Here is a 25,850-nt window from a genome sequence, read left to right on the forward strand (position 1 = left end):
TTGAGCTGTTAAGCATTCTTTTGGATGTACCACTCCACGTATTTGTAGTTTCACAATCAGCTTGCAAATGAGTTTTATCACATGCACAATGTTTCTTATCTTGCACAGTTGATTGCACACTGAATCTGCTTGCGAACATGATATTAGGTTCATTTAATAAGCTTCATTGAGAATGTGGCACTTTGTTTTTCACTTTGCCTGGAATCTGAGGCTACTGTGTGGCAAGTTTGCTGTCGGTTCTCACTTTTCAGATGTAAGTTTCCTTAGTTCCCCATCAGAATATTAATGGTCAGTTGCAGATTGCTTACATGATCATTTAACTTTCTGATTTCATCACTACAGTTTGCACACACACTGTTTTATCAGTATAATTTTCACTTTTTTTTGAATGAACACTATGTATATCAACACTAGCCAACATCTTGCTTCCTCATGATTTGTTTTATTGTATTCCTTATGAGTGTGGCTACAGTTATGTTGGGCAATCTATATGGACTATTGGTGATCACTGTGTTGACTATCAATGTCAACTCAAGTACAGAAATTCTGAAAAGTCAATGATGGTGAAGCAGAGTTGAATGAATAAATATAAGATTATATTTTAACAGTCAAGGATTCTGGGTCAAAGCCATAGAAATTAGACTATGTGGTAACAACTTCAATATAGACACTGAATATGCAGTTAGTAATGTATGATCGATGAAGAATGATCATAGAGAATTATTTCACTTAGTTTACCACTTTGCCACATGGCACAAATCTCATTGGTAGTTCAGTTCTGCCCATACCCAATTTAGTGTATCAGAAGTAAGAACAGCTTCTGCAATGCAGTGTTGCAAGGCTTTGAGGTTCTGTGGTAGAAGTGGAAATATAAACGGTATCCTTGATGTAACACCACAACAAAAAATTGCAAGGCATCAAGTCTGGCAACCATGGTGGCCACTTGATAGTGCCAGGTCAGTGGCTACAACATGGCCTATCCAGTGATGTGACAATGTCTCTTTTAAGTAATCTCATACACAATTGCAGAAATATGGAGGAGTGCTATCTTGTTGAAAGATCAAATCCCTGCTATCAGTTTCAAGTTGTGACATGTACCACAAATCTAGCATATTCAGATAGGTGACACCATTGACAGTTCTCTCAGCAGAGAAGAGGGGTCCATAAACTGTCTTCATATACATGGCATAGAAAATGCTTACTTTCGTGGAATCCCACATGTGGATTCTTTGTTTTCCATATGGGTGAGTTACCTCACTCACTCGCTCACTGCCTGACAAAAAACATAGAGCTCTTAGAAGAGACACGATGTCATATGAACAGATAACTTCATACACATACACATACACATGATTGGCAACTATATAAAAGACTAGAGTTGCAATTCCCTGCGAAAGGTAGAACAGCCACCAGAGTGCATTAGTGTCGTTCATATTTATTGTTTTTACAAAGTGTAGTAGGGTATTTAATGTGTGTGAACACATTCAGATTTTCAATGATCAATGTAAAGGACATGGAGATGCACCATGCATGCGCAAACAGCGTTACCAGCAGCTGAAATAGTTTGCAAGGTGCTTTATTTGGCCAGCTTGTTGAATGATGCAGTACACAGATTTGTGGGGCATTGAGATGTGACAGAGGTCTGATGCTGGACTGCTTGGAACATGAGATCGACCACATCTGACCATCACAAAGGAGGATAGCTGTGTTATGCACCAACCACACTATAACCTCTTCACATCTGCCCCTGCTATCCGAGAACAAATAATAAACTTCCCCAGCATACTGTGCCATCCCACACCACTGGCCAGAGACTAGGAGTCTAGCTGCATTTGGAGTGGTACCATGGTCGGGAGGCACACATATGCACCTGTCCATCTATCTGTCTGTCCACTTTATGTTAAAAAATTTGCATTCTGTATATTATGTAATAATGTTTAAAATGGGTATGTATTTTATGTTTTTATTTATGGATCACTCATGTCTCTAAAGCATGTAGACAAATTTGATATCACGTTAATTAGTCTTTAAAGAATAAATAAATAAATCCTGTTAATTATTCATTATGCCACAGGTTGTAATAAATCACAATAATAAGACACTGCACCACAATCACTGAGAATTTAAGTGGCTACCAGAACTGGAACAATTAAGTTTTTTCCCCAGTCACACATTAATTGCTGTGTCTAGGTGAACAGCATGGGCCTTTTCATCTTTCTGTTGTGATTGTGGGTGGTTTTACTTGAAACTGCCCAGTATAGAATTTCTCTTCAGGATATCTTATCTTGTTTTGATGCCTATGTAGAGAGCGTGAAGTGCAGACAAATTTTTGCTTCTAGTCTCTGATTAAAATGATTTTCAAGTTAATAAGATAGATAAAAAGAACACAACAGCTCATGGACTAGTAGCTGGGTGCTTTAATGAAGTCTTGAAAGGGCTAAAAACCATGAGCAGTTTGAGAATATTGTGACTGGCAATGATAGTTAGACCTAGAACTGTTGAGAGTTGAACCTTAATTCTTTTTGCTATTTGAAAACTTGAAAATAACTAATCATGTAAAGAAAACAAACTCCTAACTGTGGTTTTATCAGCAATTTTTACAGAGTCATCAGCACTTTTGTGCATTTTCTCTTTCATCTGTACCTTTAATTCTTTCCTGACAGGTCGTATTTATCCTACGTTTGAGACCCACAGCAGACTGTTTGGATTTAGGTCTGAAAGAGTTTCTCATGAAATACACGATTTCAAAAGTTTGCCCAACCTTTTTGGTGTTAAAAAATAGTAAGAGAAACAGATATGCCCCACTGAACATCAAGTGGATTGTTATAAAGGAGACTTATTCTGAAATTTGTATTATATGACTGAAAGTAAACATTTTTAATCAACACTAATGAACAGCAATTGTTAGCAATATTTATCCACAGTCTTTGAAGCACCATTTACACTTTTTGGGTAGAATATTGTTAAGCGTTCACTTATCTCCTAAGTTGCTTTCCAGTTGAATGGGTTTTTGCTTTATTATCTCTTCAGATAAGTGACACTATGCCTCCAGGCACTTTGTATATCATCACATGCTATTGAGATTAGATCTAGATTTTAGCTTCTTTGTTTGAAGTGCTCTACATATCTACTGGGGATTTTTGCCTTATTGATCACCCTGTTTGGCATTTGTAATCCTAAAAGCAGATCTGTTCCCATGTCACTCTTATCTTCTAACTCTTGTTCATTCCCAGAAAGAGAGCAAAGACACTTGGGAATATTTTTTGATACATAATGAAGAAAGAAAAGTAATTTGCTAATGAGAGACACTACTGTAACATTGTCACGAATTACAAAGCAAAATTTTTGAAAAAGAAAAAAAGTGGATCAGATATGTAATAAAAAATTGATGAAAAGCTGGTAATAGTGTGAGTAAATTAATTACAAAAATAGAATGACAAAATATGCTCTTCTTCTTTATTTTTGTGGGTAACTTTAGAAAATTATGACCATTCCCAGCTAGGTATACTACTTAAGTACTTCAGTTCTAGCAATGGTCACAGGTGTGGCTTTTTGCAGTCTGCCTGTCTTGTGACAATTCCATGAGCAGAAGCTCTTGGATGTTTTATAAAGCACACACAGTTGAGAGTGTGGCTTGTGACTTGTGGTACTCTTCTGCTTGGTTAATTGTTCTTTTTTGTCTCTAGCCAAGATGTGAAATCCAAAATGAGCATTGGGAGAATGTGTGACATTGGTAAAATTGTTCATTGGTAATGCTGTTCCAGATAACAGATCTGTTGTTAGGTGTAGCATTTGTAGCATCGCAATCTCAATTTATAATGCCACCAATGAAATTCAAGTTCATCAGCTTGTGGAAAAATGCATACCAAGAATAAGGAACTACAGTATAATGGGGCAGCAATTTATTGAAGAGGCACTGGCCTCTTCAAGTTACAAAAGAATAAATAATACAGTACCAGCATTTCTAGCATATGGTATTCCCTGCTCCAAGTTCAACAACCTCATTATGAAATAGTCTCTGGAGAAGTACACTTTTTTTTCTTTTTTAAAAATTTTGCTTTCTTATTCATGACAATGTGACAGTAGTGTCTCTCATTAGCAAATTACTTTTCTTTCTTCATTATGTATCAAGTATCAAGTACTCACAGATGTAAGTAGCTGGAAGAAAGTTATACCTTTGGATTCTGTATGAAGAAAAAGTTTCACAAAGCAGGTGAGCAATAGGTGATGACACATTGTATTTTATTCTTGATGAAAATACTGAGACACAGGACAAATATGTACTCAATATTTTACTGAAACTCCTGAAAGGAGAAAAAGTGAAACTAATGCTTTTTGTTAACTCCCTTTCCCAGGGAAACTGACAGTGCAACTATGATGAATCACATGAGCAATGCATATTTTGTGTTGTGGCTTGACAGGACAAAATATGAGTGAATATGTCTGCTGCTTACAGATCAGATTTCTTACTTGTTACTTACATTATTCAATCTCAAATATATGTTCTGTAACCTAGTTCATGTGACCTGCATTGTGCATACTATCCATTGAGTTTGGGAGTCATTAAAAAAGAAATACTTGTCATTGAAAGATTTTGTATCCTGCATTAAGAGAATCTTAAAGACACAAAGGGAATTGGAAAAAGTAAGTAACATATTATTAGGGCAGGCCTAGTAATTTTTATTGAATTCTGCACTACACTTAACATGACACAGATACATTACAGTATTTTTCAACATAGTTTCCAAGTCTCTGTAAACAACAGTCAGAAAATTCTATCAATTATTCAGTTTTGTGACAATAAAAATCAACTCCTTGGTCACAGAGCCATTCGAGAACTGCTGTGTGAACATCCTCATCGCTGGAAAATCTCTTTCACCCTCATATATTCTTCTCAATTCCGTGAACATTGTGGCCTGTGTTCAATGTCCTTCCTTTCTGATCAGTGTCACCCACATTTCTGTGGATTGGTCAAAGTTTTGGCATCATTACACTGTGGCTCAATGTGTTGTAGTATTTGGTCTATTTACTGTCAGAATTTCATAGTGAATCTATGAGCTATTTAGATGTTTTGGATCTTGTAGACTGAAGTACTTCAACTTTGGAGAACATTTCCAGCTTCTGCGCCATTTCGATTCCACTCTGTGATGCACCTGTTATTCATACTGGAGCAGGATTGGGTCTGCAGGAAACTCAGAACATTCTCTTCTGACAATGTGCCACTCTTGTTGCATAATGGTCTTATTGTGGAATTACTTGTATAACTTACTTTTTTAAGTCCCTGTGTAACTCCTACCAGAACACAAAACTATAAACAAATTATAGGAATTTCTTTGCCGTTGTCAACCCTAGTCACAAAAAGGATTTCTTGGTTAATAACTATAGTGTTACTCTGTATTTTTAGATGCTTCACCAGATGATTCTTCAATTGTGAGAAAGGCTGAACAGCCATCAGCAAAACAGAAGCTGTCACACATGGTCCCTCATTTCTGATAACAGCCAAGAGAAAACTGTAAGGGTAGTTTTCGAGAAAGAAGCACAGTGTACCATTTTGGCAAAGACAAAGGATGTGCTTGAAGGTATTGGAAAACCATGACAAGGAGGACGTGATAGCAAACAAGACTGTTGGTTACAATTTGAAAATAAAATAAGCATCTCTTTCATCTGCTGATGTAGAATGTCTCTTGAATAAGTGACAGAAATAGATAAGCCAGTGTGTTCAGTGATTTGGTTCTGAAGACTTTTCAGTGCTTGAGTGAATTCTTTTTGGAAGTTAGTGATTTAATGACTTGTACATGCATTACATAAAACATTTTCACCTGTGGAATATGCACTTTTCTTAGCTCCTTTTTCATTTAAAATATTGCGCTTTTTTGCACCTGGTTTTTCACATTTTTGTACGTAAAAATCGTAGATCTACTGACAGCAGATGAAATATCGGAACTCACTCTATGCATTTTGATGCTCATATAATGATTGTTCTGATTCATATCTTTTGCAATAGTAACTGCACAAACTGATGTTAACTTGTGTGGTGGAAAACTTCAGGCAATACTGTGGAAGACATGGGCATGAACATTATGAAGCCTGCTTGAGCCTTTAGTTGTTGCAGAACTAAGGGTGCAAAATTGTTGTTGATCAAGAGTCATATTTGTGAATGAGAGGCCTCTAGTGTAGGCTAAATTCATTAAGAGATTGTTAGCATCTTTAAATTATTCCCAAATATTTTGCTATTATTTACATAAATTTCATTTACATTTCATTTCATTAAAATCCGTGCACTTGTATACATGCAGGCAAACTTGAATGTTATGGGTTAATAATAAGTAGGGAAGGATTCCATTTGAAAGAAGGTTCTATTTTCTAATTGATGCAAATCTCATAAACAGGAGATGGCAAGAAGATAAAGTTTTAGTCCAGTATTATAAAATCTGCATCTCACTAACCGTTTCTTACACAACATGAAAAGCAGGCCACTTTAATATTAAATGCAATGAAGTTAAGCTCAAGGCAAAGTTAATGTTGTTAGAAGAGCATAAATGTGGCATGATACTACACACTGTGCATGAATAGTAGTTTTGAGATCACATCTCTCAGTCTTTATGTCAACACCAACCTGTCACTATAGCATAAGGTTCTCCCCATGTTGGATTGTCATCAACTTCTGTTGGGTCTGCAGATGTAAAGTAAAAATGAAAATTATATGAAAGTAATGAAAATAATAAATATGGATAGTAAGAGCTTATACAATTTATTTTTTGTCAGATTTATAAAATGAAAAAATAGAGAAAAATAAACCAATACTAATACATAATTAATTGAAACAGAGCTGTCCATATCATCTAAGTGTTTAAAAGACTCTTAACTACTGCAGTCAGTGGCTGGCGATGTCAGGTCGCATTAGAAACTCAGTGTTTGTGGCACCAGGCATGGATACCAAGTCAGCAGGGTTGTAACAGCTGACCCTGTGAAGGACTTAGTACAGACAGCAGGTGCAACACAGCCTCAAAACCATGGCTGCAGCTGGTGGAGTCCAGTCATCTTGCTGTCTGGCATCTCTCCGGCATCACTGCTGGCTTCTGGTGATGACAAGTGATCACTGCCTGAAAATCCAGACTTATTTATATGCTTCCTAACTTACTTACTCCTCAGCTCTACAGCCCTTGAAGGGCCTTGGCTTGCATCACGATATCCTGCCATTCTATCCGATCCATGGCTCTCCATCTCCATCCTCTGACACCCAGCTTTTTCATGTCTTCTTCAACTCCATCCACCCGTCTCTTTCTGGGGCATCCCCTCTGCTGTCTGTCTCCAGCCTTGCCATAAAAAATCCTCTTACATGCTCTGTCTTCTTCCATTCTGACCACGTGCCCTGCCTGCCGCAGTCTTCTTATTTTAATGGTAGTGACAATGTCAGGTTCTTCAAAAAGGTGTTGTAGTTCTGCTGCATTCATATGAATGCACCAACTTCCTTGATCATATATTGGGCCATATATTTTACGTAGCACCTTTCTCTCCCAAATGCTAAGGATCATTTCCCCATTTACAGTCATGGTCCACGTTTTGGCACCATACATAACAACTGGTCTTATAATTGTTTTGTAAATGAGGATTTTAGATTTTCATGATAGAAGCAAACTCCTAAGCATGGGTAATGCAGCAACATAGCATCTGTTACCTGCTGGTATTCTGGCTTTCCCCTCACTGCCAATGACATTTGTCTCAGTGATAGTCGACTCAAGGTACTTGAAGTCTCTCACCCTTTCAAACTCCCCGTCGGCTCTCTTGAGATTTAGTAGATTTTGTTGGTTGGTCATTACCATGTACTTGATCTTTTCAACATTGACAGTCAGGTCACATTCCCTTGCACCTTTCTCCAGTTGTTGATAGACTTCTCCTTGCACAGCAGTGTTCTGTGCAAGTAATGCCACATCGTCAGTGTAGGCTAGGTACTGCAGTGAATGATTTAAGAAGGTTCCTCCTTTATTTAACTCTATATGACTTATGACTTTTTCTAGGCAAAGGTTGAATAGCAATGAGGAGATATTGTCACCCTGTCTAAGTCCCTTCTTCACTTCCACTTCTCTGGAGATTTCGGCCTGTATTTTTAATTAACAGTTGGTTTTGCTGAGGGTCATCATAGAAAATTTAATGAGCTCCTTAGGTATTTGAGCCTCTTCCATTACATTCCGCAATGCCACTCTTGAGATGCTATCATAGGCTTGTTTAAAGTCGATATATAGCTCGTGTACGTTAATGGTCGAAGTAGAAAGGATATAAAATGTAGACTGGCAATGGCAAGGAAAGTGTTTCTAAAGAAGAGAAATTTGTTAGCATTGAGTATAAATTTAAGTGTCAGGAAGTCATTTCTGAAAATATTTGTATGGAGTGTATCCATGTATGGAAGTGAAACATGGACGATAAATAGTTTGGACAAGAAGAGAATAGAAGCTTTCAAAATGTGGTGCTACAGAAGAATGCTGAAGATTAGATGGGTAGATCACATAACTAATGAGGAGGTATTGAATAGAGTTGGGGAGAAGAGGAGTTTGTGGCATAACTCGACAAGAAGAAGGGACCAGTTGGTAGGACATGTTCTGAGGCATCAAGGGATCACAAATTTAGCATTGGAGGGCAGTGTGGAGGGTAAAAATCATAGAGGGAGACCAAGAGATGAATACACTAAGCAGATTCAGAAGGATGTAGGTTGCAGTAAGTACTGGGAGATGAAGAAGCTTGCACAGGATAGAGTAGCATGGAGAGCTGCATCAAACCAGTCTCAGGACTGAAGACCACAACAACAACAACATGTTAATTTGATGTTTGTAACATTTTTCAAGTAGTATGCACAATGTGAATATCTGGTCAGTTGTTGACCTATTTCTTCTAAAGCCACTCTAATAGTCTCCAACTCTCTCTTCCACATATGGAGTAAGCCTGCTGGTTAGAATCTTGGAGAAAACTTTATATGCAGTATTAAGTAGGGAGATTCCTCGATAGTTCTGGCAGTTTAATTTATCTCCTTTTTTATGTATGGGGCACATTATAGCTGTTTCCCATTCCATTGGCATGCTCTCCTCTTGCCAGATATTCAGTATTATTTTATGAAATCTTGTCCACAGCGTTTCCCCACCATATTTGAGAAGTTCAGCCTGGATCTGATCTTCTCCAGGTGCCCTATTGTTTTTTAAGCTCTTAATGGCTTGCAGCATTTCCCCCAGTGTAGGTTCTGGTGTTAAAACCTCTGGTCCATAGTAAGTTAGTTCCACCAGTTCCTCTCGTTCTAACCCTTCTACTTCTGGGTTCAGTAACTCTTGGAAGTATTCTGTCCACCTATCAAGTATTTTATTACTCTCCCCTATCAAATCCCCTTCTTTGTTCCTACACATATTTGTTCTGGCTTGGAACCTGGTCTTTCCTTCTTTAATCTTTTGCTACATTTCACAACTTTGCTTCTCTTCTCCTAGCTGTTCAATTTCTTCCAGTTTTTCATTCTCTAGTGCTCTTTTGTTCTGTCTGCAGACCCTCTTTGCTGCATGGTGCTTTTCATTATATCCATTCAGATTTGCTCGAGTTCTTCTCTGCAATAATTTCATTTGTGCTACATTACGTTCCTCAGTTCTTCTCTTACATCCTTAGTCAAACCAATCTTCCCTCCTCTGAGCCCGTTCATGTCCTAAAACCTCTCCAACTGCCTTGAGGATTGCAGTCTTACATCATTTCCACATTACTTCTGTATGTTCATTTGATGTGTCGGTCTCATTCTTAATCCCCTCTTTTATTTTCGTCTGATGTGCTCTCCGTATTTCTTCTCAGTTTCTTAATGTCAAACCTCTTTTGTTTGTGGTCTTTTTGTTTACTCAATAGTGAGATCCTTTGTCTATATTTAACTCTCACTAGATGGTCGTCTGAACTGCAGTCAGCTTCACGTTGGCTCCTAACATCCATTTGTCCGATCTGTGTCTCCGATCAATCAATATATGGTCTATCTGATTTCTGGTTTGTCCATCTGGGGGAATCCATGTTTCTTTGTATATTTTTTTTGTGTGGGAAACATGTACTGCCGACAGTCATGTTTTTGCTTATAGCAAAATCTACAGCTCTAAGTCCATTGTCGTTTGATATTTCATGGAGGCTATGTCTTCCTATGGTTGGCTGAAAGGCATCTTCTTTTCCTATTTTTGAATTCAGGTCTCCTATTAATGTCTTGACATCCTTTTTGGGAGCCTGATCATACAGTTGTTCTACCTTGCTATAAAAATCGTCCTTTTGTTGTTCATCTGCTTCCTGTACATCTACATCTACATTTATACTCCAGAAGCCACACAACAGTGTGTGGCAGAGGGTACTTTATGTGCCACTGTCATTACCTCCCTTTCCATATGGTTCACGGGAAGAACGATTGCCAGATAGCCTTCGTGCACACTCGAATCTCTCTAATTTTACATACGTGATCTCCTTAGGAGGTATAAGAAGGGGGAAGCAATATATTTGATACCTCATCCAAAAATGCACCCTCTCGAAACCTGGACAGCAAGCTACACCACGATGCAGAGCACCTCTCTTGCAGAGTCTGCCACTTGAGTTTCCTAAACATCTCCATAACGTTATCATGCTTACCAAATAACCCTGTGATGAAAAGCGCCGCTCTTTGTTGGATCCTCTCTATCTACTCTGTCAACCTGACCTGGTATGGATCCCACACTGATGAGCAATACTCAAGTATAGGTTGAACGAGTGTTTTGTAAGCCACCTCTTTTGTTGATGGACTACATTTTCTAAGCACTCTCCCAATGAATCTCAACCTGGCACCCGACTTACCAACAATTAATTTTATATGATCATTCCACTTCAAATCGTTCCATACGCATTCTCCCAGATATTTTACAGAAGTAACTGCTACCAGTGTTTGTTCTGCTATCATATAATCATACAATAAAGGATCCTTCTTTCTATGTACTCGCAATACATTACATTTGTCTATGTTAAGGGCTAGTTGCCATTCCCTGCACCAAGTTCCTATCTGCTGCAGATCTTCCTGCAGTTCGCTGCAATTTTCTAATGCTGCAACTTCTCTGTATACTACAACATCATCCGCGAAAAGCCGCATGGAACTTCCGACACTATCTACTATGACATTTATATATATTGTGATAAGCAATGGTCCCATAACACTCCCCAGTGGCACACCAGAGGTTACTTTAACGTCTGCAGACGTCTCTCCATTGGGAACAACTTGCTGTGTACTGTTTGCTAAAAACTCTTCAATCCAACCACACAGCTGGCCTGATATTCCGTAGGCTCTTACTTTGTTTATCAGGCGACAGTGCGGAACTGTATCGGACCCCTTCCGGAAGTCAAGGAAAATGGCATCTACCTGGGAGCCTGTATATAATATTTTCTGGGTCTCATGAACAAATAAAGCGAGTTGGGTCTCACACGATTGCTGTTTCCAGAATCCATGTTGATTCCTACAGAGTAGATTCTGGGTTTCCAGAAATACCATGATTAGCGAGCAAAAAACATGTTCTAAAATTCTACAACAGATCGACGTCAGAGATATAGGCCTATAGTTTTGTGCATCTGCTTGATGACCCTTCTTGAAAACTGGAACTACCTGTGCTCTTTTCCAATAATTTGGAACCTTCTGTTCCTCTAGAGACTTGCGGTACACGGCTGTTAGAAGGAGGGCAAGTTCTTTCGCGTACTCTGTGTAGAATTGAATCGGTATCCCGTCAGGTTCAGTGGACTTTCGTCTGTTGAGTGATTTCAGTTGCTTTTCTATTCCTTGGACACTTATTTCGATGTCAGCCATGTGAGTATTTAGAGAAGGAACTGCAGTGCGATCTGCCTCTGTGAAACAGTTTTGGAAAAAGGTGTTTAGTATTTCAGTTTTGCATATTTCATCCTCTGTTTCAATGCCATTATAATCTCAGAGTGTCTGGATATGCTGTTTCGATCCACTTACTGATTTAACGTACGACCAGAACTTCCTAGGATTTTCTCTCAAGTCGGTACATAGAATTTTACTTTCGAATTCACTGGACGCTTCACACATAGCCCTCCTTACACCAACTTTGACATTGTTTAGCTTCTGTTTGTCTGAGAGGTTTTGGCTGTGCTTAAATTTGCAGTGAAGCTCTCTTTGCTTTCACAGTAGTTTCCTAACTTTGTTGTTGAACCACGGTGGGTTTTTCCCATCCCTCACAGTTTTAGTCGGCATGTACCTGTCTAAAATGCAATTTACAATTGCCTTGAACTATTTCCATAAACATTCAACATTGTCAGTGTTGGAACAGAAATTTTCGTTTTGATCTGTTAGGTAGTCTGAAATCTGCCTCCTGTTACCCTTGCTAAACAGATAAACCTTTCTCCCTTTTTTTATATTCCTATTTACTTCCATATTCACGGATGCTGCAACGGCCTTATGATCACTGATTCCCTGTTCTGCACTTAAAGAGTCGAAAAGTTTGGGTCTGTTTTTTATCAGTAGGTCCAAGATGTTATCTCAATGAGTCAGTTCTCTGTTTAATTGTTCGAGGTAATTTTCGGATAGTGCACTCAGTATAATGTCACTCGATGCTCTGTCCCTACCACCCGTCCTAAACATCTGAGTGTCCCAGTCTATATCTGGTAAATTGAAATCTCCACCTTAGACTATAATATGCTGAGGAAATTTATGTGAAATGTATTCCAGATTTTCTCTCAGTTGTTCTGCCACTAATGCTACTGAGTCGGGAGGTCAGTAAAAGGAGCTAATTATTAACCTAATTCAGTTGTTGAGTATAACCTATACCCATAATAATTCAGAGGAACTATCCACTTCTATTTCACTACAGGATAAACTACTACTAACAGCGACAAACACACCACCACCAGTTGCATGCAATCTATCCTTTCTAAACACCGTCTGTGCCTTTGTAAAAATTTCGGCAGAATTTATCTCTGGCTTCAGCCAGCTTTCCGTACCTATAACGATTTCAGCTTTGGTGCTTTCTATCAGTGTTTGAAGTTCCAGTACTTTACCAATGCAGCTTTGACAGTTTGCAATTACAATACCGATTTACTCTGTGGGTGCATGTACATTTATCATTGTAATGTTGGAAAATTTTTCCCATTAATCTTAATATGGACATCCATTCATTGATTGGTTGGAAGCACATCACCTCAAGTTTCAGTTCTTTAGTGACCACAAAATCTGTTCTATGGAAGATAGTGAAATATCCTGATTTAACTGGTTTGTCATGTGACTTAATGACAACTTTACACTGGCAACAGCTCTCTGTTGTTGAAGGTTATCTACCGCACAATGTTCAGTCAGTAATTTTACTTGCAGGCTTGCATTGCACCCCTCCCCCACTTCATACTTATTGCATGCATCAGACTTCAGCTGTGCTTTAAACAGCTTGCTTTGCATGCCAGCTGCTTGTCCTGCAAGGCTGTGATCCAGTATTTGTACTTGTTCTAAATTCTTAACCTCCGTCATGCACTCTTCAACAGTTCAGCCCTGTCTACTTGATCATACACTCTACAAACTTGCCTCATTCTTTCTTTTCCTCCATTCACCCTGCTTCTGATGAAATACATGTGTGTGTTTTGTTTCAGCCATAACATATGCAACACAACTATCAAAAATGTCTTGTGCATTCCCTGTAGTATCTATAACAACAAAATCATCTGAAGTTCCGCCCTAGATGATGCAAAAATCATTGGCACATGCACTTCCCTGTGCATCTGGCCCAGGCCTCCCCGGTGTCAACACAATAACCATTTACAACAAATAGGGCAGATATTTGAATCACCCTGCTGCTATCCTCACCCTTAATTACTTTTGTACAGTCCATACTCATTCCAGCTGGCATTACTGTTAGCCCAGAATCCCCAATTCCCCTGGATATTAGAGCTGGTACTTCTACTCTTGTTTCCTTAACTTTTGCAATGTCATTATTCTGCTCCCTGCTCAAATTCCCAGGAGCTTGTTTTTTGACACTATCCAGTATTAATTTAATCACGCCACCACAACAATTTTCTAACCAACCAGGACATTCTGTCCTAGTCCTCTCAGGTTCAACAGGTTTATCTACATCAACAGTAGTTGGACATTATGCAGAAATAGGTAAATTATCCACAAGCTTGCTCCTCTTTCTTTCATCTTCCTTTTTCTCCTTCTTCTTTGCTCTATCTTTTTTGTTTCTTTCTGTACTCTCTAAAATCAATCTATTCCTCACATCCAGAGACCCACTCTCCATCATCCATTGCTCATGCTCTCTACATGTTCTCCCTATACTTTGGAGTTTTGTGATAAGGTCCTGCACTTCAGCATCAAGCGGTCTAATCTGTTATCATACTCCACCTTTTCTGCTTGCAACCTATCTACTATATCCCTTAAAATTCTCAACACCTCCTCCCTCAAAGCTCCTTTTAATATCAACAACCCTGCTACTTGTAGTACTTATGACAACATGATTTACCTCCTATCAGCTACAGTATCACAGATGAGAGAGAAAAAAAAAGAGACCCTAAAACATACCACTATCCTAACACATCTCACTACCCTACACACTTAAATAATGAGCCATTCTCCCTGCTCCACATAAGACAAAATAAAGTCACAAGAAAACTTAACCATACACTAACATTCCTCCTCATAACTTAATTACACTTGCCTGAGTGGCTGCCCGTAGTCATTATTATCATACACTGAAACAACTTAACTTAGCTTCAAATCCTGAATCACTACTCATGGTTAACAGCTTATACAGGGTGTCTCACCTAAAGTTTTCACTATCAATATCTCTGGAACCACAATAGATATTGACAAACAGCTTTCATGGGTATGAATGTTTGGCAAGGGCTCACAAAAGTAAATAGTAAGAGATATGCTAAACCATGTGCAAATATTAATTTCAACACGGACTTACATTTTTCTTTTCTTTTCTTTTTAAGTGGACATCTCATATTATTCCATGTGCAGGCAATAACATGAGAAATCACAACATTAATGGCATTGGTTGCATTGCAATAAGTCAATTACAACATGAGAAAATGGAACACAAAATAGACACATGAAATGAATGAAACACACCACTATTGCACTTCTGAAAAAGCATGACCCGCACATTGCTCATAATTACGATGTGATTGATGTATGTATCTTTACTTTCAGTGTTATCATGATGGTTGAAAGTAATAATAGGGGTTCCTGCCACAAACATTGATATGTACATAATGGTGTCCCTTGGGCATGTCGTATTTATCTTCATATGTATGGAACAGCACTGGCTTGTGTACATTGCCCCTTACACCGCCCAGGTCAACCCTTTGCCTCTGCAGTTGTGAACAGGAACAGGCCATAATCAGCACTGTGAGTGGGAATGGCTCACTATGAAGCAGGTTGTTCTGTGTAGAAGCACATACAGGTGTACTGCACATTGTATTGGGTATCCCTGTTGTAATCATGATATTAATTTACCTGTCCATTTGTTCTAGGCATTTAACAAGGTATTCACAAACAAGGAAATGGTTGGCGTGATATTACTGTATGGGGAAAGTCACCAATATGGCACATGCATGGCACAGGTGTATGCCTAGCAGTACCCTAATAGAAGTAATCCAACCTGGCCTACCTACGTGAATTTTGTTAGAAGGTTTCTCACAACAGGGTAGTTGTCTCCATAAATGCAGGTCCAGAGGAGAGGCATAACACATGAAGCAGCAGAGGTAGCTGTTGTGGTGGCTGCTGCAATAAATCCTCATGCAAGTATATGTGAAATGGAGAGACAGATGGGAATCTGTGAACAAGTGTGATGCATATTCTGCACCGGCATAGATACCACCCTTATCACATAGCACTACATCAAGACCTCCATGGCAATGATGTTCACAGTCACCTAGAATACTGTCAATGGGTTCTCAGGTAAGGCCATAACTTTCTTTGTAGGATACTGTTTATCAATGAGGCCATGTTTACAAACCATGGGAATGTCAACTTTCACAATGTCCACTATTAGTATTAGTCAGCAGAAAATCCACCCTTGATGCGTTGGATTGAACATCAACATCAGTGGAGTGACATTGTATGGTGTGGTATTGTAGGACATGACATCATTGGCCCATATTTCATTGATGGCACTCTTAATGGTAGACAGTACAAGTGGTTCCTGAGAGGTACCTTACCTGCACTGATGGAAGACCTACCCCTTCATTTTCCTCAAATAATGTGGTATCAAAATGATGCATGCCCTGTGCACAATGCCCCAATGACACTACAGGCACTAAACCAACAATTTCCACATTGATGGATTGGAGGGGCAATCCCATTCAGGAATTTCCAGCACAGTCACTGGACCTCACCCCCACGGACTCTTTCTCTGGGGACATGTGAAAGATGTGGTGTATCAGCAGGTCCCAACAACAATGGCCCAACACTAAATCCTGTATTCCCAGTTCATGCACTGCAGTAACACCACAAACACTGACAGCCATGAGTGGATCCATGATCAAGCACGCACAGCAGTGTTGCCAAGCAAATGGCGATCTCTTAGAATATACATTGTAGCATTTTGGCTGTGAGACATGTGATTGCACACCAGCATACATTTTGTGTATTATGGAGAAGATGTATGTTCGTTTTGTTGGTACTACTGTACATTTATGTATGCATTGCATCATCAGCAATGGTTCAATTATGTCACAGTCATTAAAGCTGATCAGTGACAAGTCTTGCACATGGTGTGTACCACTGTGTAATTGATGTACAACTACACTCCTGGAAATGGAAAAAAGAACACATTGACACCGGTGTGTCAGACCCACCATACTTGCTCCGGACACTGCGAGAGGGCTGTACAAGCAATGATCACACGCACGGCACAGCGGACACACCAGGAACCGCGGTGTTGGCCGTCGAATGGCGCTAGCTGCGCAGCATTTGTGCACCGCCGCCGTCAGTGTCAGCCAGTTTGCCGTGGCATACGGAGCTCCATCGCAGTCTTCAACACTGGTAGCATGCCGCGACAGCGTGGACATGAACCGTATGTGCAGTTGACGGACTTTGAGTGAGGGCATATAGTGGGCATGCGGGAGGCCGGGTGGACGTACCGCCGAATTGCTCAACACGTGGGGCGTGAGGTCTCCACAGTACATCGATGTTGTCGCCAGTGGTCGGCGGAAGGTGCACGTGCCCGTCGACCTGGGACCGGACCGCAGCGACGCACGGATGCACGCCAAGACCGTAGGATCCTACGCAGTGCCGTAGGGGACCGCACCGCCACTTCCCAGCAAATTAGGGACACTGTTGCTCCTGGGGTATCGGCGAGGACCATTCGCAACCGTCTCCATGAAGCTGGGCTACGGTCCCGCACACCGTTAGGCCGTCTTCCGCTCACGCCCCAACATCGTGCAGCCCGCCTCCAGTGGTGTCGCGACAGGCGTGAATGGAGGGACGAATGGAGACGTGTTGTCTTCAGCGATGAGAGTCGCTTCTGCCTTGGTGCCAATGATGGTCGTATGCGTGTTTGGCGCCGTGCAGGTGAGCGCCACAATCAGGACTGCATACGACCGAGGCACACAGGGCCAACACCCGGCATCATGGTGTGGGGAGCGACCTCCTACACTGGCCGTACACCACTGGTGATCGTCGAGGGGACACTGAATAGTGCACAGTACATCCAAACCGTCATCGAACCCATCGTTCTACCATTCCTAGACCGGCAAGGGAACTTGCTGTTCCAACAGGACAATGCACGTCCGCATGTATCCCGTGCCACCCAATGTGCTCTAGAAGGTGTAAGTCAACTACCCTGGCCAGCAAGATCTCCGGATCTGTCCCCCATTGAGCATGTTTGGGACTGGATGAAGTGTCGTCTCACGCGGTCTGCACGTCCAGCACGAACGCTGGTCCAACTGAGGCGCCAGGTGGAAATGGCATGGCAAGCCGTTCCACAGGACTACATCCAGCATCTCTACGATCGTCTCCATGGGAGAATAGCAGCCTGCATTGCTGCGAAAGGTGGATATACACTGTACTAGTGCCGACATTGTGCATGCTCTGTTGCCTGTGTCTATGTGCCTGTGGTTCTGTCAGTGTGATCATGTGATGTATCTGACCCCAGGAATGTGTCAATAAAGTTTCCCCTTCCTGGGACAATGAATTCACGGTGTTCTTATTTCAATTTCCAGGAGTGTATATAGAAATAGCATGTATCCCTCTGTGCAACCCTTAGACAGCCATTAATTTTGTTTACTTTGGCCAGTGGTTATTGGTATTTTCTTACTATTATGTCCATTGTAGTACTGTCAAAAAGTTCAGTAAAGCATGTACAAGTAAACTGTGTCCTTGTTTACATTGTGGGTGACTGGACACCCATATGTTTCCCAGGCCACATACTAACAATGTACATAGCAATATGTAAGTCAGTGTTTGTCGCATCATGATATGTCAATCACATCGCGATTATGAGCAATGTGCAAGTCACGCTTGCATCACAGGAAGTGCAATAGTAGTGCATTTCGTTCATTTCATGCGTCAACTTCACATTCTAATTTCTTGGGATGTAATTGACATATTGCAATGCAACTAACACCATTAATATTGTGATTTCTCATGTTATTGATTGTGTATGGAATAATATGGGGTGTTCAAAAAAAAAAAAAAAAGTATTTCCTTTTGTGAGCCCCTGCCGTGAATTCATACCCATGAAAGCTATTTGTCAGTATCTATTGTGATTCAGAGATATTGGTGGTGAAAAGTTTAGGTGGGACACCCTGTACACTACTAGACAATGAGCTACACCTCTTGCTCATGACACCGATATTGCCCATACTAACAAGGTGAAAACTAACATTAATATTTACGCCTCCTCAAAAATACTGTCTGTATTCACCTGTCACACACTGAACTCACAAGCAGAAATCAACCCCTGGCAAAACTCAGTGACATGCCATGACACTCGCAGTCAAACAGAAACAGAACAGAAGCACTGCACTCAACCCTCAATGAAGGTACTGTAGGTATTGTTGCTCCTTCTGCTGTCACTAAATAGTGTGGCAACAGGCTCAAAGAATGAGTGGTGACAGATGAGAGGGTCTTGAGCAAACACAGTTAACAGTTTCAACGAACTGTTACAGATTTTGATACATAGTGTAGCAAATCTCATCATCGCCTGTGACTGGTGTGATGAACAGGAAGCAGCTTCCACATGGTGCTGCTGAGCTGGTGCCTCATACTGCTGGGGCCAATGGCCTCCTTAGGCCGTAACTATTGACATCAATGGCACTTTGTGTTATGCTGTGATAGTGACCCACTCGGGAAACAGCCCCTTGGCTCCTTAAGCAGCTGAGGTAGCAGCATGTGAAGGCTGCTGTGTGTTAGTTACAAACATTGCCGCTGAACAAAAGTTGGCCACTAGGAACTCAGCTTCAGAGGTGGCAGGCACAAGTGGCAGGTCAGCATAGCTGTTACACCAAGTCTCATGAAGGACTTAGTGTAGACAGCAGGTCCAGCCCATCTCGAACCCAACTGGCAGAGCCCAGTTGTCTCAATGTCTGATGTTGCTCTGGTGTTGTGGTGATACTGCTGACTTCCACAGTGTTAGACTTATTTATATGCCTCCAGTGCCTATTTGCTTCACTAAAATCTACTGCCTAATCACATTGCCATAAAAAGAGCTTTGCCTTGTTGTGGAGACACCTCCCCACTTGCAACACACTGCCACTGTAAGGCACCACTTATTGATGAACTCTGCTATGCATTCTGCGCAATCCACTGACATGTCTGTTATTGTGTCCCACATGTCAACACATTGGTGGCTACCAACCTATGACTGTTAACACAATGCTCTGTGATGCTTCCATGCTGCTTTTCCTTACCTTTGTTAAAGACTAATAATTTTCTGTCCAAAGACTGGGTCACATAACTGCAAGATGATGCAAAAGAGGAAAATGGAAAAATATGATTAAAAAATTAATGAACAAGTGTGGGAAGTATAAAAATCTCTAAAAGTTATCAAAAGTCTCGTCTGAAGAAATGAATTGCTCCTAAAAAGCAAGAAGGAGATGCACAAAATTTACCACACCCCATTAGTGATGTAAGCAGTGGGGACATGGGTAATGAAGGCACTTTACAAAAGAAAATACAAGTGAGTGAAATAAAGTCCCTCAAGAGCAGCTTAGGAGTTAACAAGATGAGACAAACTAAGAAGCATGGTAATGAGGGAGACATTAAATGACGAGCTAGTATAGACTTTTAAACAGAATGGGAATGCAAAGGATACCAAAAGTGATGTTTGAAATGAAAATAGAGTGCAGAAGGCTGAGGAGAGGACTAAGGGATAGTTGGCTGAAGAGAGTAGAGAGGCACTGTGAAAATGAGAGAAGGTTGGACAATAGCTTACTAGACAGAAAGTGGAAGGATAGAAGAAAAGGAGTTACCTTTGTTCCACATCCAGCTTGAGAGTGGAAACTGCTAAAAATGACAAAATTGGGGTCAAGACCACATATTGCATCCAATGATGCCCCAGCTATAACAATGGCATTCAACAATTCAGGCTACCAGATTTCAGTCAACACGACAGTGTATAACATATGTGCAGCCATTAGGGTACAGCAGACTGAAGTGAGACTCACTTGAAAGAACCATATTAGATTAGATTAGGTTAGTTTTCATTCCATAGATCTGTGCTGAGGAGATCCTTGTGGATGTGGAACATGTCTTCTTCTTCTTCTTCCTTTTTTTTTTTTTTTTTTTTAAAGCTGAAATAAAAATACTAATAGTATGAATATATACAATACATCATTTGTTTCTATTAAAAAAATTCGTCAATGGAGTAGAAGGAGTTGGCCACTAGTAAGTCTTTCAGGCTCCTTTTAAACTGATCTTTATTTGTAACTAAATTTTTTATGTTTACTGGCAAATTATTGAAGATGAGTGTTCCTGAGCAGTGGACCCCTTTTTGAACTAAAGTAAGTGCTTTTAAGTCCTTGTGCAGATCATTTTTGTTCCTGGTATTGTACGTATGAACTGAGCTGTTTGTTGGAAAAAGAGATATATTATTTAGGACAAATTTCATTAATAAGTAAATATACTGAGAGGCAGTAGTTAGTATACCCAGTTCTTTGAAGAGTTTTCTACAGGACGTCCGTGAATTTACTCCACAAATAATACGTATTACACACTTTTGGACTCTGAAAATTTTTGTTTGACTTGAAGAGTTACCCCAAAATATTATACCATATGACATTATGGAATGAAAGTAGGCAAAGTATGCAAGCTTTTTCATTTTTATGTCGCCTATGTCTGCTAACACTCGAATTGCAAATACAGATTTGTTAAGGCGTTTCTGCAGTTCTGTGGTGTGCTCTTCCCAACTGAATTTATTATCAAGTTGTAATCCCAGGAATTTGAGACTGTCAACCTCTTCTATCTGCTCTTCTTCGTATTTTATGCATATGCTAGGTGGAAACCTCTTACAGGTTCTTTTTGAAGTTTAATGTCAGTGAGTTGGCTTTAAACCATTTATTAATATCCATGAAAATATCATTAGCAGATCTTTCTAGAACTACACTTGACATACTATTTATTGCAATACTTGTGTCATCTGCAAACAAAACGAACTCTGCTTCTGGCAGTGTAACTGATGAGGGATCATTAATGTACACAAGAAAAACCAATGGCCCTAAGATGGATCCTTGTGGGACACCACATGCAATTTCTTCCCATTCTGATGATGACTGATGACTTAATTCACTAGTCCCTTGCACTGACACCCTTTGTTTCCTGTTAGTGAGGTATGACTTGAACCATTTTGCAGCACTGCCCGTGACACCATAGAATTCTATTTACTTAAAAGGATGTTGTGGTTCACACAATCAAATGCCTTTGACAAATCACAGAAAATACCTGCTGCTTGTAATTTGTTATTTAATGAATTAAGTACATTTTCACTGTAGGTGTAAATAGCCTTCTCGATATCAGAACCCTTCAGAAATCCAAACTGTGTTCTTGATAATATGTTATTTGTGGTCAGATGGTTGAGCAGCTGCCTGTACATTACTTTTTCTAAAATTTTTGAGAATGCTGGCAAAAGTGAAATCGGTCTGTAGTTTGTTGGTATCTCTTTATCCCCTTTCTTGAATAGAGGCTTAACATCTGCATATTTTAGCCAGTCAGGAAATGTCCCAGTTATAATTGACTGGTTATACAAGTAACTTAGAATTGTACTAAACTCACAAGAACATGCCTTAATTAACTTTGTTGATATTTCATCGTACCCACTAGAATGCTTTGTTTTTAAAGATTTTATTATGGACATTATTTCTTTTGGTGAAGTGAGATATATTCATGTACTTGAAGCTATTTGTGAAGGCTAGTTTCAGATATTCAAGGGAATTATTTACTGATCCTGAAAGTCCCATTCTATCAGTAACGGATATAAAGTACTTGTTAAATAGATTTGCCACACTATGCCAATCAGTTACTAATGTGTCATCTACCCTTAGTGCTATTTGCTCCTGTTCCTTTCTGGTTCTACCAGTCTGCTCTTTCACTATATCCCATATTGTTTTTATTTTGTTCCCTGACATTGCTATCTTCTTCTCGTAGTGCATTTGTTTAGACGTCTGAATTACTTTTTTTAATGTTTTACAGTATTCCTTGTATTTAGCTAAATCATCAGCAATGGAGCTATTCTTGGTCGACAGATACATTTTCCTTATATCCCTGTGAAAATACAAGATGTTTGAATGCCCACCAGATAAAGCTATTAATAAGGGTCACATAGAGCATATCTCTGTCATGCAGGGCCTGCATAATACAGTGCATTCTGGTAGTAACTGTCACTGGAGGCAGCTGAAATGGTCAGAACCTCTGCTGACAAATGGCCAAAAAACTGGCAGCATGGCAGGCTAAGACCAGTTTGTTGCATTCTATCAAGCAATACATTAAGCATCATAAACAGTTTACCTAAAGTGCAAATGTAACTCGCACACATGACTGCAGTCTCAGGCAACTGAAACCACACTGCGAGCAGCAGCACCAATGCATGATTGGTGTGGCGACTGGGTGGGTGTAAGGAGGAGGATGGGGAGGGGAGGGGGAAGGATAGTATGGTGGGGATGGTGGATAGTGAAGTGCTGCATGTTAGATGGAGGGTAGGGAAGAGGTGGGCAGGAGGAGGGGGGAGGTGTAGCAGGAAACGAGAGAAGTAAACAGACTGGGTGTGATGGTGGAACGACGGCTGTGTAGTGTGGGAATGGGAACAGGGAAGGGGCTGGAGGGGGTGAGGACAGTGACTAACGAAGGTTGAGTCTGGGAAGGTTACGGGAATGTAGGATGTATTGCAGGCAAAGTTCCCACCTGCACAATTCAGAAAAGCTGGTGTTAGTGGGAAGGATCCATATGGCACAGGCTGTGAAGCAGTCATTAAAATGAAGGATATCATGTTCGACAGCATGTTCAGCAACAGGGTGGTCAACTTGTTTCTTGGCCACAGTTTGTTGGTGGTCATTCATGTAGACAGACAGCATGTTGGTTGTCATGGATACATAGAATGCAGCACAGTGGTTGCAGTTTAGCTTGTAGATCACATGACCGGTTTCACAGGTAGCCCTGCCTTTGATGGGATAGGTGATGTTGGTGACCGGACTGGAGTAGGTGGTGGTGGGAGGATGTATGGGATGGGTCTTGCATCTAGATCTATTACAGGGGTATGAGCCATGAGGGAAGGGATTGAGAGCAAGGGTTCTGTAAGGATGGACAAGTACATTGTGTATGTTCAGTGGACGGTGGAATACCACTGTGGGAGGGGTGAGAAGGATAGTGGGCAGGACATTTCTCATTTTAGGGAACGATGAGGGGTAACCTAAGCCCTGTCAGAGAATATAATTCAGTTGCTCCAGTCCTGGGTGGTACTGAGTTATGAAGGGAATGCTCCTCTGTGGCCGGACAGTGGGACTTTGGGAAGTGGTGGGAGACTGGAAAGATAAGGCACAGGAGATTCGTTTGTGTACAAGGTTGGGAGGGTAATTATGGTCAGTGAAGGCTTCAGTAAGAACCCTCAGCATACTTTGAGAGGAACTGCTTATTACTGCAGGTGCGACAACCATGGGGACTTTCTACACGTAGTAGACGTAAGATATCTGTAAATGAAACTGTATTTATTTGGTGTAAAGGTAAAGGTACCTGTGAATATGTTAAATTTGTTGGAGATTGTACACTATATTTTCATAAATAAATGTAACTGTAGCGTAGCTGAGAACCGGGGAACGTACATCTAGAACCTGTCGGCCATAGAGGATGCAACAGCATGTTACGTCATCTCTCTGAGCGCTTGACCTTTGACCCCGCCGATAAGGCGGCTCAAGGCCATCTTGGCTGCGCGCCAGCCGCGGACTCGACACTTTAAGCTGACGGGAGCACCTAGTAAGGCTAGTGCTCCCGTCCGGGATAACGCGCGGCTGGCAGTGTGAAATATTCTAAGTCCGAATCACGTGACGCGCTCCCGCACGTCTATAAAAGCGAGCGATGCCCGCGCATAGCGGGTCAGTCGCGCTGCTGCTGTCGCACAGGGAACTGCATTGAACGCTGCGAAGATGTGCTACCGACGACAACGGCGACGTGCAAGACAGACAATATACAAAACTATAGAAGACGTCGAAATGACAATTTCTGCCGCCGACAAGAAGAAAAACACAATTAAATCTGTTGCCGCACACGCCCTTCTAGATGGACCTGCAGTGTTTTGTGGCTTGGTATGGAATGTATGGCAGCTGTCGAAGTGGAGGTATTGCTGGTGGTCAGTAGGTTTGATATGGATAGAGGTAATGATGTAGCCATCTTTGTGGTGGAGGTCAACATCTAGGAAGATGGCTTGTTGGGTTGAGTAGGACCCGGTGAAGCCATTGGGGGAGAAGTTGTTGAGGTTCTGGAGGAATGTGGATAGGGTGTCCTCACCTTTGATACAGATAGCAAAGATGTCATCAATGAATCTAAACCAGATGAGGTGTTTTGGATTATGGGTTTTTATCAAGGATTCCTCTAGAGGGCCCATGAATAGGTTGGCATAGGATGGTGCCATGTGGGTGTCTATAGCCATACCCTGGATTTGTTTGTAGGTAATGCTTTCAAAGGAGAAGTAATTGAGGGTGAAGATATAGTTGGTCATGGCAACTAAGAAGGAGGCTGTTGGTTTGGAATCCATGGGGTGTTGGGAAAGGTAATGTTCAATAGCGGTAAGTCCATGAGCACCAAGAATGTTAGTGTACTAGGAGGTGGCCTCATGTGGTAACGGGAGAGGAACTGTGGAGAGTCGGTGGAAGAAATGGTTGGTATCTTTTATATGGGCGGGGGTAGGATCCGGGTAATAGGATGAAGGTGTTGGACTAAGAGAGTAGAGATTCTCTCAGTGGGAGCACATTAATCGGCCACATGGGGCATTGGGGCATCCTGGGTGGTTAGGTTTATGGACTTTAGGAAGCATGTAGAAGTTAGGTTTGCAGGGAGTGGTAGGTGTGCGAAGAGAGATAGACTCCAGGGAGAGGTTCTGGGATGGGCCTAAGGATTTGAGTAGTGACTGGAGATCCTGCTGGATTTCTGGGATGGGTTACTGTGACAAGGTTTGTAGGTGGAAGTATCTGACAGCTAGCAGAGTCCTTCTGCTATGTAATCCTTTCAGTTGAAAAAAAACAGTGGTGGAGCCTTTGTCCGCAGCTAGGGTTATAAGGTCGGGATTTGTTTTTAGATGATGGACTGGAGTTCTTTCTGTGGATGTAAGGTTAGTTTGTATGTTGAGGGATACACCCAAATATGTGCTCCCTGCCGCCGTTGGATAAGCAGCTGCAGCAGCAAGTCGTAT

The 25,850-nt window shown here is 40.9% G+C and overlaps 1 protein-coding gene across 1 annotated transcript in view; it reads right to left on the reverse strand.

Annotated features, from left to right (window-relative positions):
* Positions 1-25,850, reverse strand: part of LOC126252562 (spondin-1-like) — a 692,355-nt gene that overhangs the window by 15,727 nt on the left and 650,778 nt on the right. The window contains exon 16 of the mRNA XM_049953462.1: positions 6,617-6,673. Within this exon, the coding sequence (XP_049809419.1) occupies positions 6,617-6,673 (57 nt within the window). The remainder of the gene's footprint in view (positions 1-6,616; positions 6,674-25,850) is intronic.

Source organism: Schistocerca nitens, chromosome 4 (assembly GCF_023898315.1).
Source record: "Schistocerca nitens isolate TAMUIC-IGC-003100 chromosome 4, iqSchNite1.1, whole genome shotgun sequence".
NCBI lineage: Eukaryota > Metazoa > Arthropoda > Insecta > Orthoptera > Acrididae > Schistocerca > Schistocerca nitens.